Below are 15430 nucleotides of genomic sequence, written 5' to 3'. Positions count from 1 at the left end.
CAGGCGTGCTGAGGTCGCACGAAGTACTTCATTTTACCCATTTACTATTATTAACGTTATGCATCTTGGGAGGATTGGATAGCTATCTGACAATTCCAGGTGACAAAAAGGTGCACATGCATTCATCTCACTGAGATTCATACCTAAGCTTTACTGCTCCCAGCTGTAACCGCTGTACATCAGTAAGCAGTCACCTGTACAGGATATGTTCCCTGTGATAATGGCAACTACTTACACTGAAACTACAGTGAAATTAGCCAACAAGCAGCGGGAGTGACTCAACACATCATAGTAGGTGCATGTGAATGAAAGCCTGTGGAGAAGATAAAACTTTTGCCTCGGTCATCGCTCACAACCTTGATCATTTTAGCTTAGAAGTGAGAAAAGTATGAATCATTTTATCCATTTATTGCTGATTTTAAACACATGCACTTAAACCTTTTGCCTTTCTGACTCACATTTTCCAGGAATCATTGTAAATACATGTACAGATGTTTTTTTTTAAATAAAAGGTTGAACTCTTCCTGCTTGCCTCTTGCTGCTCAAATAATTTCAGTAAAATCACAGTTACTTTGGACTTTCTGGGTGCCACAAGGAGAGACAACAAATAATCAGGGCCAACTTTGTCATGCCAAAGCAAATGAATTTTATTTACACATCTGGTTTGTATAACATGGTCACCCATAATTTCATGTGCAATACACAAGTAAAAGAAAGTGAACACATGTGCGTTGTGACAAACTGTTTTGTCTTTATGTTTAATATCATTATTCCAGGTAAATACTTTGGCTATGACACTTTTAAGTGTGCTATGTCTTATTGAGTTCATATTATAATCTACAACACATATTTTCCTTTTTTGTGTCAAAACTCTCAAAGAGACTGATTGAATAAGTGGAATGACTTGCACATAAATAGTAACTAGATTCTGTACAACATTTACAATGTATGAAATCACAAATACTGTGTCATAAAGTAAAAATGTCAATATAAAATAAGCTCACAATGGCAACAGTGGACTAAATCATAGCTGGACTGCTTCAATATTTTTTCCATACCTCGTATGCAAATGCAGAAAACCAGTGAAAGAACAAACCAATGAAAAAAAACGAACACTCTGTGCAATGAAGCAATACTTTCATTTGTAACTTAATATAGTGCTGACTATAGCAGCTCATTGCTGCGCTCCTCGCTGTGACACCTTTGGAATACCATTTTGGTGCTTCTTTTCTACGTCACACTGTGTGTAAGTATGTGTGATAAAATATTAGGTTAAGTTTAATTATTAGGTTAAATTATTTGAAGTGAGATTCATTTACAACATAGGTTGAATAAAGTGTTTCCCAAACACACTGCAAAGTTTAATACAGACTTTGTGATTTTTCAACCTGGACCCTATTTCCTCATGTTTTTGTCTCTGAGTGACTATTTTTGAAATGGGTCCAGTATTGAGTGAGACAGCTGCAGCTGTCAGCTGTGAAAATAGCTGCAATTAACATTTATGGGCAATCATGAAATGTCAAAATACATGCACTGAAAGTGGTGCCACCGGCAGGCTCAGATTGTTACCCCTACAGAGATGGACCTTTTTGTTTAACTGGACAGCCAATTTATGACTCTTTTCATAGCCACCAGACTCCACTGACAAATACAGTAATTTTATGTCACATAACACAGGAGTCACTGGTCTACTGCTGCTGTGATTGGTTACTTAGTGTTTTTGGTGTTAGACCCTCTCTCATGTTAGAACCATAATAAGAATTATGGAGGAGCTCATGTCCTTTTCCCCTGAAATGTTTATTTTGAGACATTTACCAGGAGCTCTAAATATTGCTCATTTACAGTCTTACAGATTATATTTATGGTTTCTTTTTTTATTTAAACAGCACAAGAATTCTCTTTATTTGGAGTTAAAAAACAACTTTACTAAACCTTACTACGTGATGTGTAAATCTTGAAGGAATGTGAATGAGGGTCAGAAAAGAACAGCCTGTCTACCAGGTGAATTTCATGATTTTTAAATTTTTATTTAGCTCTGAAATTTCTTTCATTTTGAACAGTAATCTTATGTTGTTTTTACGTAGCATTTATTAAATGTTATTGACATTAACTGCCTGCGATTGACCTCACTGCTGCACACTTTTATCTATGTACATGCATGTGACATGTTTTAGTGGCAGTGTGCACCGGAAAATAAGCCGCTGTGTAATTTGAACGCAGGTTAGAACTAACATGTCAACATTAGTTACTTAGACACACAACGTGGAAAAACTGAGTCGAGGTTGAAAAATACTCAAGTTTCATTTTAAAGGTGGCCTGTGGAGTTTTCTTGTTTAGGGTCACCAAAACACACAGTGTGGATCCTTCTTCCCCTTCCCCTTCTCCTTTGCTCCCTACAGTACATTGGACAGCGTATTATAGCAAACAGCAGGATGTAAATCGAGCCAGCCCATGCTCGTGCACATGTAGAATACCAACAAAAAAAACATTGCTCCACAACACTACTAGTGGTCACAATTTTCTATAGAGCTGAGAAACTGCAGCAACTCTGCTGACATGTAGACAGTAAACTCAAATGGCCTCAGATTCTACACAACGCATCAACATTTCCAGCTCTAGCTCTACAGATTTCATAGTGACACATTTGTTACATTTGTGAGCCGTCCAACTCTGTATGAGTATGATGCCTTTCAACTATCACTTCATTTTTCTATGCATGTAAACAGTCAAATGTTAAGATTTGGCACATTTATTTTAAATCTTGGCACTTTTAAATACCTTAATGTGAGTACTCATCAAAAACCCATCCTAGTTAAATGTTTGTAACACAGCACTGAATTGTCCCTCACAGGCTGCCATTAACATTTTGACTAACTGATTTGGTGTAGCATACAGCATATATTAATCATGTAGACATTCAGCTGCATAGAGACAGCCAAATCATATGGTTAAGCTAAAAATGGAGAGTGTGTGTCACCTGAAAGGCCCATGTCAGTGTTTATGCATGTTCTGTACATAATGCAAATCCTTTGTTTGACCATTTTTAAAGATGTAGTTCAGCATCCTCTGCACTAGATGGAGATGCTGCTCAGAAACACTGGGTAGAGGGATACTACTTTTTGATATTTTACATTTTTGTTTTTCCGCAGATGAAACAAACTAGATGCAACGTGTTCACTTGTGTGCTTTAGAGGAGTATTTTTGAGCTTTTTACAGCCAGGCTAACTGTTTCCCACTGCTTTCAGTCTTTATGCTAAGCTAAGCTAACCACATCCTTGTCTTGAGACTGATATCAATCGTCTCATCTTCCAAGTGTAATTCCCAAAAATTTGAACTATTCCATTAAGAGTTCCTTTACAATTTATGCTTCCACTGGTTTCCATTCATTCCAAAACGGCGTGAAAATCAACTTGCATTTATCCTGGGATGTTAGTTTGGGTGTCTGCTCAGCATCACCACACAATATTATGACTTCAACAACAATAAAACAATGCTCACATTTATACTCAACTCAAGTATATCTCTACAGTTTCTACAAATTGATTTTCATATCATCATGAAATGATGGAAACTGAAACATTTTAAATTCTAAACATTATGGACATTTTGGAAATACTTTGTAGAAAACATGCATATCACTGTTATGGACCCTTTAAATCACTAGTTGTTTGTTTTGTGTCCTACACTCCTTAAGTCAAGCCTCTGTTTTTGTCTGGACAGTCCAGTAAGAAATCAATAATTATAGAGCTCTGTATTGAACAATTAGTACTGTGTTTACAAGAAATGAAGTGAACAGCAAAATACTTTTTGTGTGTATTCCCAAATATTTTCCAGACCCCACATTTCAAATAAACAATTATAAAACACTGGTGGGTAGATTAAATATGGCACAGTAGTTCTACAGTGATTGACAGATTGCCTCATTAATAAGTGTCTGGTTCTTGTGGCTATAACGATTATCTGCTGTAGTGGTGTAGCTATACGTGTGTGTTTGTGTGTGTGTGTGTGTATGTGTGTGTGTGCACCCGATTAACTACATTTGTGAGCAACAGTTTCAGTCATAAGTAGTGACAACATTTAGGACATTCATAATTTAGGCTCGAGTTTAAAGTTATAATCCTTAAAACTGACATGAAATCAGCCTGTTTATGCAGCAGCCTCGGTTGGTTGTGGCAGGGTTAGCTGTTCCAGTGCTGATTAGAACTGCCTTCACATGCATAAAGGATTCACAGGAAATGATGCAGTGTGTAACCCAGTGTTACAGTTTGTAATTTGATCTGATTGTTATCAGCCTCTGTGCACTCAGATGGTTTAATCCACTGCTGAGCCTCACCTGACATTTCCTAAGGTTGCTAGCTCAAATTAAAAGTGAAACGTGGAACAGCTTCTGCAGTGAGATATCAGAAAACATTAACACTAATTCCAGTCATTCATTAAAAATGCGTCAACAAAACAAGATCTGGTCATTTTCTGACAGCAGATCAGTTTTAAGTATTAGAAGGAGTAACTACTTGTACTGTTAGCAAGAAATCAGATGGCTGTTGTTCACGGCTAAATGGAAGAGAGCCAATTACTGACTGACTTTTTCATTTAAACAACATGAGTCTGTTTAGCTGAACTGTGGACAGATACACCAGCCGCTCTTCTGTTTTTGGCAAAACAGGTAATTAAAGAGTGGTGTTAAGGCCCATTTATGTTCCCTTTATGTATAAAAATAGATATGCACGTTTTAAACCATATAAGCAGTTTCTGCCTACATACTTTCATGCGTCCTTTATGATGGCATGGACGTTAAGCAATCCATCCACGAGAGGCTGCCTCTCAGAATCAACCCCGACAAAGACTCAAAAGTTTCTGACAACAAACATGGCGATGCTGGTGGAGGTTGTAATCATGAAGCAGTGTTGTACACTGAGGTGGTCTGTGGGCCATTAAATGCATCACGGCATGTGGAGCCGTTTCCATTTCACTGCCTAATTGATGATGAACCTCATTTACAGTTCTTAAAACTAAAACGTCGTGTCTTGTGGTCATATCATGTGAACTAGTGGCTATGCTGCTACACTGCCCACGACTACTGGAGGTACTGCTCCTCTTCATCTGTAAACTTTCGTGCAGAAGTATGAATGAAATGAGCGCAGAGTACAGACAGATGTTGTGCCCATATGTGAATCTAATGTAGAGCATACTGAGCCTTTAAACTCGCCATTTCCACAGTAACCACAGGTGTCATCAACTCAACCAGGAGTGAAATCTTAAGGATTATAACTTTAAAGGTACAAGCTCATAGTGAGGTGATGGAAGAGCTCCACAACAACAGCATTATGAGGATGTGCGTGGTGTTTAACTCTTGATCTCCAGGATGGAGGGGTTATGGTCGAGAATGGCCAGAATGATTTTGTCCATGTACTGCCTCAGACGCAGGTTGATCTCCTCCTGCTCCTTCAAAGCATCGACCAGCTGAGGGAGGTGGAGAGCGAGAAATGCATTAGAGGAGCAGTCAGACTGAAATGTCAGCATTATTCATCAACCAGCAACAGACTGACCTCGTCCCTGGACGCGTTGTCAATCTCAGCTGCCAGGCACTGAGCCTTGGTTTGACAGGAGAACAGGTTCTTAGCCTCGTACAAACTCAGACTGAGGATCTGAGCATTTAGGTCGTCGTTCTGATCCCGCAGCTTATGGTTCTCCTGACAACGTAAAGAGACAACAGTTACTTTCAGAGGGGATTCACACTATGACAGTGTACTAATGGAAGTATCTGAATTGAGACCCAGCTCAGGTCTAAGCAGTCTCAGACTAAATTTAAGCCATGCTCATGAAAGCTACTGAAATATCCCAGTTTAACTAGTACAGATTAAAGCCTACTCCTGTCTTAAATTAATCCCTTTCTGTGAAACCAGTCCTAAATGTTCTGTGTGCGTTCTGTACTTTGAAGCACCCAGTACAGTATGATAAACCTACACCAACAGAGAACAGAAAGGGTGTGTGTAAACCTGTTTCAGTCTCTTGACTTCATGTTCCATTTCGATCTCTCTGGTCCTGGCGTTGTACTCTGAAAGGCCCTTGCCCTTTCCTGGATGCTCCATCTCCATCTTAAAACACTGCAGGTACTCCAGCTCCCGGCGGAGGTCGTCGATCAGCTGCAGAAAGATGTGCAGATTAGCTGGAACTGCTAATCTGTCGTGTAACGTTTCTGTTTCCTACAATGCCTCACCTCCTGCATGGCCTCTTTTTCCTTCTGGAACTCATGGCGGTTCTGCCAGAGCTTGTCCATGATCTTCCTGTAGAGGTCCATCTCATCTTTCAGCCTCAGACTAGTGTCCTCCAGCTTGTCTGTCATCTTCTGCTTCTCCTGCAGAGGAACGAGGAAAACAACCAAACACACTGAGAGAGAATAATTCTACCTTATTACAATTTCAGTCTCATTCTTATATATTTGCCAAAAGTACAAATATTTCTTTTAGTTATAATAACTAGGGCTGCAACTAACAATTATTTTTTATAATCTATTAATCTGTCGATCGTTTTCAATTAATTGATCCATTGTTTAGTCTATAAAATGTCAGAAAATGATGAATAACGGCTGATCAGTGTTTCTTGAAGCCCAATGTGACGTCCTCTGTCTTGTTTTGTACACAACCCAAAGATATTCAAGTTATTGTCATAGAGAACTAAAAATAACATTTGAGAAGCTGAAATACAACAAGTCTGTAAACTGTGACAGACGTTTACAGTGGAGACTTTGGAGACTACTTTCACATTCTGTTCACAGTAAGTGTGACTGACCTCTGGGTTTTGTTGAGGATGTCTCTATTTAACTTGGTGACTACAATGTTGGCCGAAGTTACAAAAAACTGAATTATTCTTGTAGTAAATCACACTCACCTGGTCCAGTTTCTCAGACTGAGACTTGAGTCTGCACACATTTAACTTCATCTCTCCGTTCTCTTCTTCTAACTGCTGCACCCTGTGTACACACACAGACACACACACACACACACACACACACACACACAGAGACACACACACACAGAGACACACACACACACACACACACACACACACACACACACACACACACACACACACACACACACACACACACACACACACAGGTTCAGCACAGTATCCCACCGACCTGGAACTTATAATTCCTACAGTACAAGCTCATTTTTACTAAATAAATGATCGAAGTGGCAATACCATTTAAAGTCATGTTATTCCAAATGCAAAGCCAATTTTCAACTTTCTTTTCTAAAAAAAAAAAAAAGGACAGTGGGCTTACTTCTATGTAGACACCACCAATGTTTGTTTTTGCCATTTCTCTCCATGATAAACCACGGCCAGAATAACCAGTACTGCTGCCTTGTACCTGCTGCAGAAGTCCCACATATGTCAGAAAACCAAAAGCCATTAAGTTCATAACATAAGGCACATGGTGAATTTCACTGCCTTCTCAAGGAGCTGTGTTTGCACTTCCAGCACCATTTGAGACTGACCAGGGAGCAGTTTGATGATCTGTCTGTGAAGATCAGTGCCATGATTTCTCAGATGGACACAGGCTACAGTGTTTCATCTGCCCTGTGGCATGCCGGTCCATCTGTCTCTGGTGAGTGGCAGTTTCATAATTATTGTGTCAAAATAAATGAATTAATCTGGCTTACTACAGTAGTAGCCGAAATAATTTCACCATGGTGCCAAGTTGAAAAAAGTCTTAATTCATGCTTTGTCAGGTCTGTCAGCAAGACGACAAGCAAACAACTTTTAAAATGCTTTACTTTCTGAATGGAGTTTGGATCAATCAGGGTTAAGGGAGGACAATTTGTGTCACCTGGCACAAATTTGTGTCTATTCCTGTCTTTGCATTGACTTTGTATGTAATTGCGGCATGTGAAAAATTCACTTTGCATTTGGTATTAACATGCTGTAACAAAGACTGACACTACACAACTTGACTGCTAAACTTTTGCTGTGACTGGCTGTTGTAAAAACCACCTGTATTATGATTGGTTGTTGTAAGATCTCTCTGTACTGTGTTGTCTGTTATAAAATCCCCCTGCGTTGTGAATGGCTGTTGTGAAACCCACCTATCTTTTTTATGCCCTCAATGTTCAGTCAAATTTTGTTCCAGTGGTATTGAAAATGGTATTGAATATTGATATATTATGAATATTGATAAAGTGACAACACTACTGTAGCGGCATCTCTGTGGAGAAGCTCTCTAAATGCTCTCTAATCAAAATACCAATAATCTAATATACTTAAAACTTTACCAGGAGAATTTTAGCCTTTTTTTGGACACCAGGCACAGATGTTGCGGTGGCTATGCTGCATGTACTGTAAGCATTTGGCTACCAAGGTGCTTCAGTTTTTAAAGTTTGAGAAAAGAAACTGTGTAAATTGTTGGCACACATAACCATCCACCATAGAACAAGGAAGGAACGAATGTGTTACTTGGCCCTGACAAGTGAAAGTCATGAGGAATGTTGCTTCTCAAAGTCCTTGAAAACCATTTGTTAGGTTCTATGGAAGAAGTGGTGACGTGATCATTTCAGAGACAAAGGAGGAGCAAAAGACAGATAAAGAGCATTTGTGCATTTTAAAGTCAAGCATTATATGCCTCTTCATTCTGTGGTGGTCTGAGGCAGCAGTGTGCAGTTTGGACACTAACTGCCCTGCTACAGCTTTATTTAATTAAGTTGTATTTGTTTTTGACCAGCAGTCCTAACCCAAGCCAGCAGCAGCATCTTTCCCGGTTTGGGTGATGATGAAAATTAGACTTTGCAGTGTGTTGCTGAGGAGTTTACCTGTTACAGAGCAGGTCTATCTCTAGGTTTCTGTCCCTCTCCAACTTGCTGTAAGCTTCCCGGTGCCTCTTGGTCTCTTCCTCCAGACTCTGATCTGCCCTCGCCTCTGCATCCTTCACCTGCTCCTCCAGTTCATGCACCCTGGGATGCAAACAAAGAAAGCGTGAGAAAACAGCAAAACAGCAACATAAGATACTGTGAAAACCTGCATTGTTTGATGTAGTGGCAATAAACCTGGCATCAGATTGGGTTTGATAAAACTATAGGATTTCCAGATGAGGTTATATATAGTTTTTGCACAGACACCACAGTTTGGTCAGTAACCCAAATGTGGCCATTATGGAGATACTAGGATGTAAACAACAGAATGGATTGCACGCTGAATATCCAACTGAAACCGATTTTAGGACATCTAAACCTTCGAAAGCTTAAGGAAAACATGTTGAAGCTGCTAAAACTCACAGAGAAGGACCTGGTCAGCAGGAAAGGACGTGACATTTAGAGAAACTAAAGTTAACACATGGTGAAGATCAGTGCTAGCTGACTCCCACGGTAAATGCTACCCCATCTGAAGGCAGAAAATAATCAGATAAAGTGGTGAGTTTGGATGTGCTGTCAACAATCAGTACCACCAACATTGCTGATTGTGGACTTATGACACGCCAGACATGACAGTCTATAGACCTTCATAACAGTCTATAGACCTTCATAACAGAGCAAACCATTAGACACAATACTGGCTTAGTCTTACAAAAAAAGCACATGTGAATTTATCACGTGAGAGACAGATTTCACACGTGGAGAACCACTTCAGATGTGACAAATTCACATCATACAGGCAGATTGAAAAACAGGTAAAATAGGTTACAAGTCAAATCGCATGTGAACAATTGATGTATCTCAATTTAGGTACTACAGTTCACTTTGAGTGCCTAAATGTGTTCACATTGACATTTACAGCAGAACGAAGTGCACTGAGAGTACCCTGATGTTTTGCTCAAAATGGCCAAAAAGTTGAGTGTGGACTGCTGGAAACTTCTCATCCTCAACGATGAGGTTGACAGAATGACAGCAACATTGCATGATTCTCTGAATCATTGATATACAAAAACAGAAAAATAAGTTAGCTACTAGCTCTAAAAGATCTGCCTCTACACTGAAAGTAAATTTTATAAGGAGTCCATGATAGGATGACATCTTTCTTAACTCCCATGTATTTGTAAGAAGAGACCTCTTCAATTTCTTCTTTGTAAATTGTCACAGAAGGCAGCTGACAATCAGGATGAAGGCCAAAAATAATGTCCCCTGTCTTTTCAGTGCTGATGACAAGAATGTTTTTATCACAACAATCCACATGACACTGGGACAGTCTGAAGTCATCACAGCGAAGAATAGTCACACAACCACTATTTGGCTATTCACACCCAGCCCTGTAGTTTAAGTTAAAAAGTGACAAAGTCATGGTCAAGAGACGGTACTGGATTAATGGGTGACCAATGATTATTTTCAATTGCCAGTCACAGTTTGGTTAGGGAACGAAACTACTTGTTTAGGTTTAGAAAAGAAGAAAAGTTTGTTTCTGCTATGCAGGAGTAAATAGCCACACAAATGAGGGATGCAAATTTTAAGTACTTTAATTGGTAATTGGTGACATTAATCAATTAATTGTTATTAAAAAATACTTAAATTAAACAATATTAAATGTGTTTTTTTTCTCCTCAATCAAAGCTTTATATCCACTGCAACACATTTAATATTGGGTAGCATGCTCATAAAACAAGGTGGCTTAAGAAAAGTCTTAAAATGTCTTAAATTCACATTTACTAATAAAAAGCCTTGCAAAATATTAAATAGTCGATCTGGAAAGTGCTCCGAGACATCTTTGGGTGGATTTTTTTTTTTTAAACTCAACCAGTTATTGTCACTTCATGTCACTTACAATTTTGAAATGAGAATATGTATTTACTCAGAAGACGATGCCTATATTTTCACATATTAAGTTTAATTTAACTGCAACCTTGGCCTTGAATTTCATTAAACACTGGCATTGAAAAGTCTTTAACTTGCTGATGTAGACACTGTATCTGTTATATTTCAGATCTTAATCTGATAGTAGATCATTTAAATTTTACTTTATCATCAATTTTTCATCCAATCATCCAAAGGGCAAATACCATTGTTGGCTACAGACACCTGATGTGTCTCCTGATAGCATATGCCCATATAGAAATGAATAAATAAAGTGTGTGTGTGTGTGTTTTCCTACCTGTGTACAAGTTGTGTGTTCTCCTGTTTGAGTTTAGACTTGAGGTCACCGTTGGCCAAACTGTCACTTTCCAACTCTGTCACCTTCTTCTCCAGATAACTGACCTGAGAGAGACATTCGGGCTTTTAGCTCATCTCACCACACATGTACTGTCAGAGACTTCTGTTGGAAATGAGCAGCAGTTATTGTGCATACTTTGTGTCTTCCTAACATCTGAGCCCTGTTATAAGGTACGCTAAGTGGCAGCTCCTCCTGACAGGAAATCATGGAGCTGCAACTCATTGCAGACAAGGTCAAGAGGTTCAGTTAGCTGTCCGATTGTCTCCTGCTTTTATTCCACAGGCTAAAACATGACAGCACACACGTGTGGTGCCCAGCATGTCAGCATTTCCCCTCAAAATCTGAGGAGACAAGGTCATTCAGGTCAGTTTCTGTCATCCTCTGCAGAGTCAGATTAAAAAGAGCAGGGAACAACACACATGCTATAAGAATTTTGTAATTCACTTATTTATTATTTGTTTATATAGTCTCTGTTTGCTAAAATAATCCACCTGGAAAAACATGAAATTTAACTTTTGTTTTTACTGAAGGAGCACCAAATACAAAACTGTACCAATAATACTAAAATAGCACAATATCAAAGTTCAACTAACAATATTTTTACACCAAAATTAGCATGTATATGCAGGTTCAGTTATCTGCTTTATTTTACTGTTTCATGTGCACTTTCAGCTGTACAGGAGTCATGTTACTGTTAAGTTACTGTTAAGTTAAGTTGACCTTTATTTTGAAGAATTTATAGGAGGTTTCTTCACTGTTGTACAGACACTCGACTCAAGACGAGCATGTATCCATTAAGCTGGTACCAAGTCAAAAAGAGCTGTAAGAGGCAATATTTTAAAATTTGTTGTCTCTACTAGTCAATTAAATAATTAAATCCCAAGCCCGGGATGGAATCAGCAGGACTGTTGGGTCCATGAATCCAAGGAATTCAAGCTGTATTTACACTACTTGGCAGAAGAAACTGATAAAGTGGGTGTGGATTTTAAAAAAACAGGTCATAATAATTGGGTTAATAATTTAAACTGACTTTTTCCAAAATGTGCAATAACTGCGTACACTTTTTTTTTTTTTTTTTGTGTGTGTGTGTGTGTGTGTGTGTGTGTGTGTGTGTGTGTGTGTGTGTGTGTGTGTGTGTCTTTGTACTTTCTCTGTGATGTCGAGGTCGCAGGAGTCGATACTGTCTGTGAACAGATCCTCTGTGCTGCTGCCCTGACTCGACCCGAACACGCTGTGGTTGGCCTGGAACAGCTGACTGCAGGGAGGAGAGGACACATCAGAGACCAGCAGCATGGTCAGAGGACATCATTACCCACTCTACACGATGATGATGATGATCATACACAGACTGTGCCAGCTTCTGAAGCTGCTCTCCCATTATACTGTAGGAGTCCATTCATCATCGTGTTACAAGTGATTGGCTGCACGCCCCCCCCTCCTCTTTCTATGCAAATGCAGATTCACTGCAGTATTTTCATTTAATGGGTCATTAGTAGGAAGGTCAGGTGGCTCACCGTCCAAACGCTGTGCTGGAAATCTTTCGATTAGGGCTGAAACAAAGAGAGAAACAGAGTCACACACAAATAAACAGTAACAGCTTTTCATTCTCTGTTTTTAAGAAGCCAACTACTGTCTTTACTACTACAACTATTAATGCAACTTCAGCCACTACTCTCCATTATTCTGCTGCTGCTGCTGCTATTAGCTCTGCTCACAGTACCAAAGATTGAAAGAAAAAAAATATATACATAACAACAATAATAAACACATCAAATCATTGAAAGTTGAGTGCTCATTGATGGCCTTGTGTTTTTGTTTTCAACAGACAGAGTTCTTTGTTGTTGGACTGTATTGCATCTCACACACAGAGACACAAAAACTTGCAACCAGCCGCCCCGCCAGATTGGGATACAGTTGCTATAGCAACAGCTCAGGCTCACCCTTTGATGTGGGTGCAGTGTCTGGTGCCAAGAATGAATAAGAGGGTGGGATTTGGGTGGAAGGCTTATGTGTATCTGAGCATTGTTATAATCAGAGTGATGCTGAGGCAGCAGCTCGACTGGATCTTCTCTCCACCACCGTCTGCTCCCACTCAGCCTGGGTGTTTATGCTCCTGTCTTCATGTTGTTGTCTGTGTGCGCGATATACCTGTTGGCCTTGAGGTTTCGCAGCCGAGCCTCCAGGTCATTGAGTAGATTCACTTTCTTGCAGCACTGAGAACAGTAGATGTCCAGCAGCTCACTGTTATACAGCTGCCGCATCTTCTGAGGAGTCTGCCCAGCACTGCAGTTACACACAATACATCAACTGATAGGACTGAAATACACAAGCATGAAAACAATATTCACAGATGGTTATGACAAAAATATGTTACCAGTAGGGCTACAACTAACAATTATTTTCACATTGGATTATTTTCTTGATAAAATGATTAATAATTGTTGAAAAATGTTGAACAGGGTTGCCCAAAGTCCAAGCTGACGTCCTCAAATGTCAATGTTTTGTCCACAACTCAAAGACATTCAGTTTACTGTCAGAGAGGAGTAAAGGAAATAGAAGATATTCACATTTAAGAAGCTGAGCAATTTGGACATTTTTCTTTAAAAAATGGATCAAACTAGTTAACTGATTATCAAATTAGTTGGCGATTAATTTCATAATCAATTTATAATCAATTGCAGCACTAGTTACCAGTGTATGACAGGGGCTATGATGATTCAGTAAGGTTGTTTTTTTCCTTTTTTTTGTGACGTTTGGGATATATGCTAGAGGCGATGCCAATTCACAGGCATCAGGCTCATCTACTCCATACAATTAAAAAATGGGGAGAACAGGAGAAAAAGTGGAAAATGTTTATTTAGCCAATGGGACAGAACTCATATTTGTTTGCTATTTTGTTTCCTGTTCTTTGTGCTTTTTGCTTCTTAAAATGTGAAAAATGTTCATAAATAAAGAGTAAAAAAAGAGGTATCCATTGGCAGTTTTCACAGGAGACAGTTTTCAAGTGTTTCAGTCAGGACAGTAGAGTCATCGGGCTTCTGTCCATATAGAGGTTTTTCCTAAGCACTTGTGTTTTTTTTCCAACTGATCCCAATGAGGGGAGAGTGTATACAGCAGAATGTGGCCGCCTGGAGAAAAGGCGGCTTTTTTGAGGGTCCTCTGACATTTTTGCCCAGGCACACTGAGCATGTCTAGATGAAAATCTCTGAACTTTTTCAGAAAGATGCTGGTGTTGTCAATGTCACGCTTTTTCAGGCAACCAGTCTTATACTGATTGGAGTTGGTAACCAAGAAAATGGAGGAGAAGCTGTTTCCATCTAGGGATGTGACCAATTAGTCAGCTAAGATTAAATGTCACCACCCTCACTAATCAGCACCAGAAATACTAGTCGGTAAATCAATATTCTATTCATGTACAATGTCAGTTTACTGCTGCTGCTAAGCTGCTGATCAGCCACCTGCCTCTAGTCTGTGCTGCAGCTCCAACAGACAGCAGCCCCTCTCACCTAGCATAAATGCCCCAATCACCTGGATATTGTTATCAGCAAAGTGGGACAGATGACAGCTCGTAAACAGCGCAGTTTGTAAGGCTGAATGTTGGCTGTGTCAGAATAACCACTATATGTATAAAACTACTTGACTGGAGCAATATGTAAACATATTCGGTACAGGCATAAACCTGCAAGCAAAACAGGCTGCTGCTGTTCCTAGCACTGCTAGCATTAGCCACACTGTGTGTTAGGCTGGCAGCTAATGACAGGTCCGGGTGAACGATCAGGGCGTTGTATACTCACAGACACTGTGATCCTGTTCGGTCTGAAAACTGTAAGCATTTACTGAGTTGTTGTCACGTTGTGAAGGATAATGTGCAATGTTCATAATGCACAGTGCAAAGTGACACACATTTCAACAGCATTTAAAATACGATTCAGTCACTGAAGTATGTGATTAACAGCTTCAAATGACTCTTAATACACAGGTTTAATATTATCAATCAATAAATAGCACTCAAGTGTTTTCTTAAAATCTTTACAGAGACAGAAGCCTATTGGAACAGATCAGCCAGACACTGAATGTTGCTGGTGAGTGCTGTGATTATGTCAGCTGTGTAGTCAACCCTGTGTTAATGCAGCAACAGCAATCATAATGTAAAACCCATGTGCACCGGGTTTTTTTTCTCTCACAACACAAGTGCTTCATCTCAGTTCTCTGCCAGTGCTGAATGGACTCAGGCTCTTATCTTGGCATTGCCTTTGGTAATTCACCTCTGGCACTGATGTCTCTGGAGCGTTTT

At 39.5% G+C, this 15430-nt stretch overlaps 1 protein-coding gene across 2 annotated transcripts in view; it reads right to left on the bottom strand.

Moving 5' to 3' along the window:
* Window positions 1–2733: 2733 nt before the first annotated feature.
* The window catches only part of rab11fip4a (RAB11 family interacting protein 4 (class II) a), a 33290-nt gene continuing 20593 nt past the window's right edge, over window positions 2734–15430 (bottom strand). For both annotated transcript variants that reach the window (XM_084743446.1, XM_084743447.1), the window contains 10 exons: window positions 13285–13419; window positions 12651–12686; window positions 12283–12391; window positions 11077–11180; window positions 8811–8951; window positions 6889–6970; window positions 6218–6355; window positions 5997–6143; window positions 5547–5690; window positions 2734–5460 (listed from right to left, as the gene is read on the bottom strand). In XM_084743446.1, the coding sequence (XP_084599572.1) occupies window positions 5344–5460; window positions 5547–5690; window positions 5997–6143; window positions 6218–6355; window positions 6889–6970; window positions 8811–8951; window positions 11077–11180; window positions 12283–12391; window positions 12651–12686; window positions 13285–13419 (1153 nt within the window). In that variant the 3' untranslated portion in view covers window positions 2734–5343. The remainder of the gene's footprint in view (window positions 5461–5546; window positions 5691–5996; window positions 6144–6217; window positions 6356–6888; window positions 6971–8810; window positions 8952–11076; window positions 11181–12282; window positions 12392–12650; window positions 12687–13284; window positions 13420–15430) is intronic.

This window comes from Lutjanus erythropterus, chromosome 19, assembly GCF_056507025.1.
Source record: "Lutjanus erythropterus isolate fLutEry1 chromosome 19, fLutEry1.hap2, whole genome shotgun sequence".
Taxonomy (NCBI): Eukaryota; Metazoa; Chordata; class Actinopteri; order Lutjaniformes; family Lutjanidae; genus Lutjanus; species Lutjanus erythropterus.
This window is presented reverse-complemented; position numbering and strand designations above follow the sequence as displayed.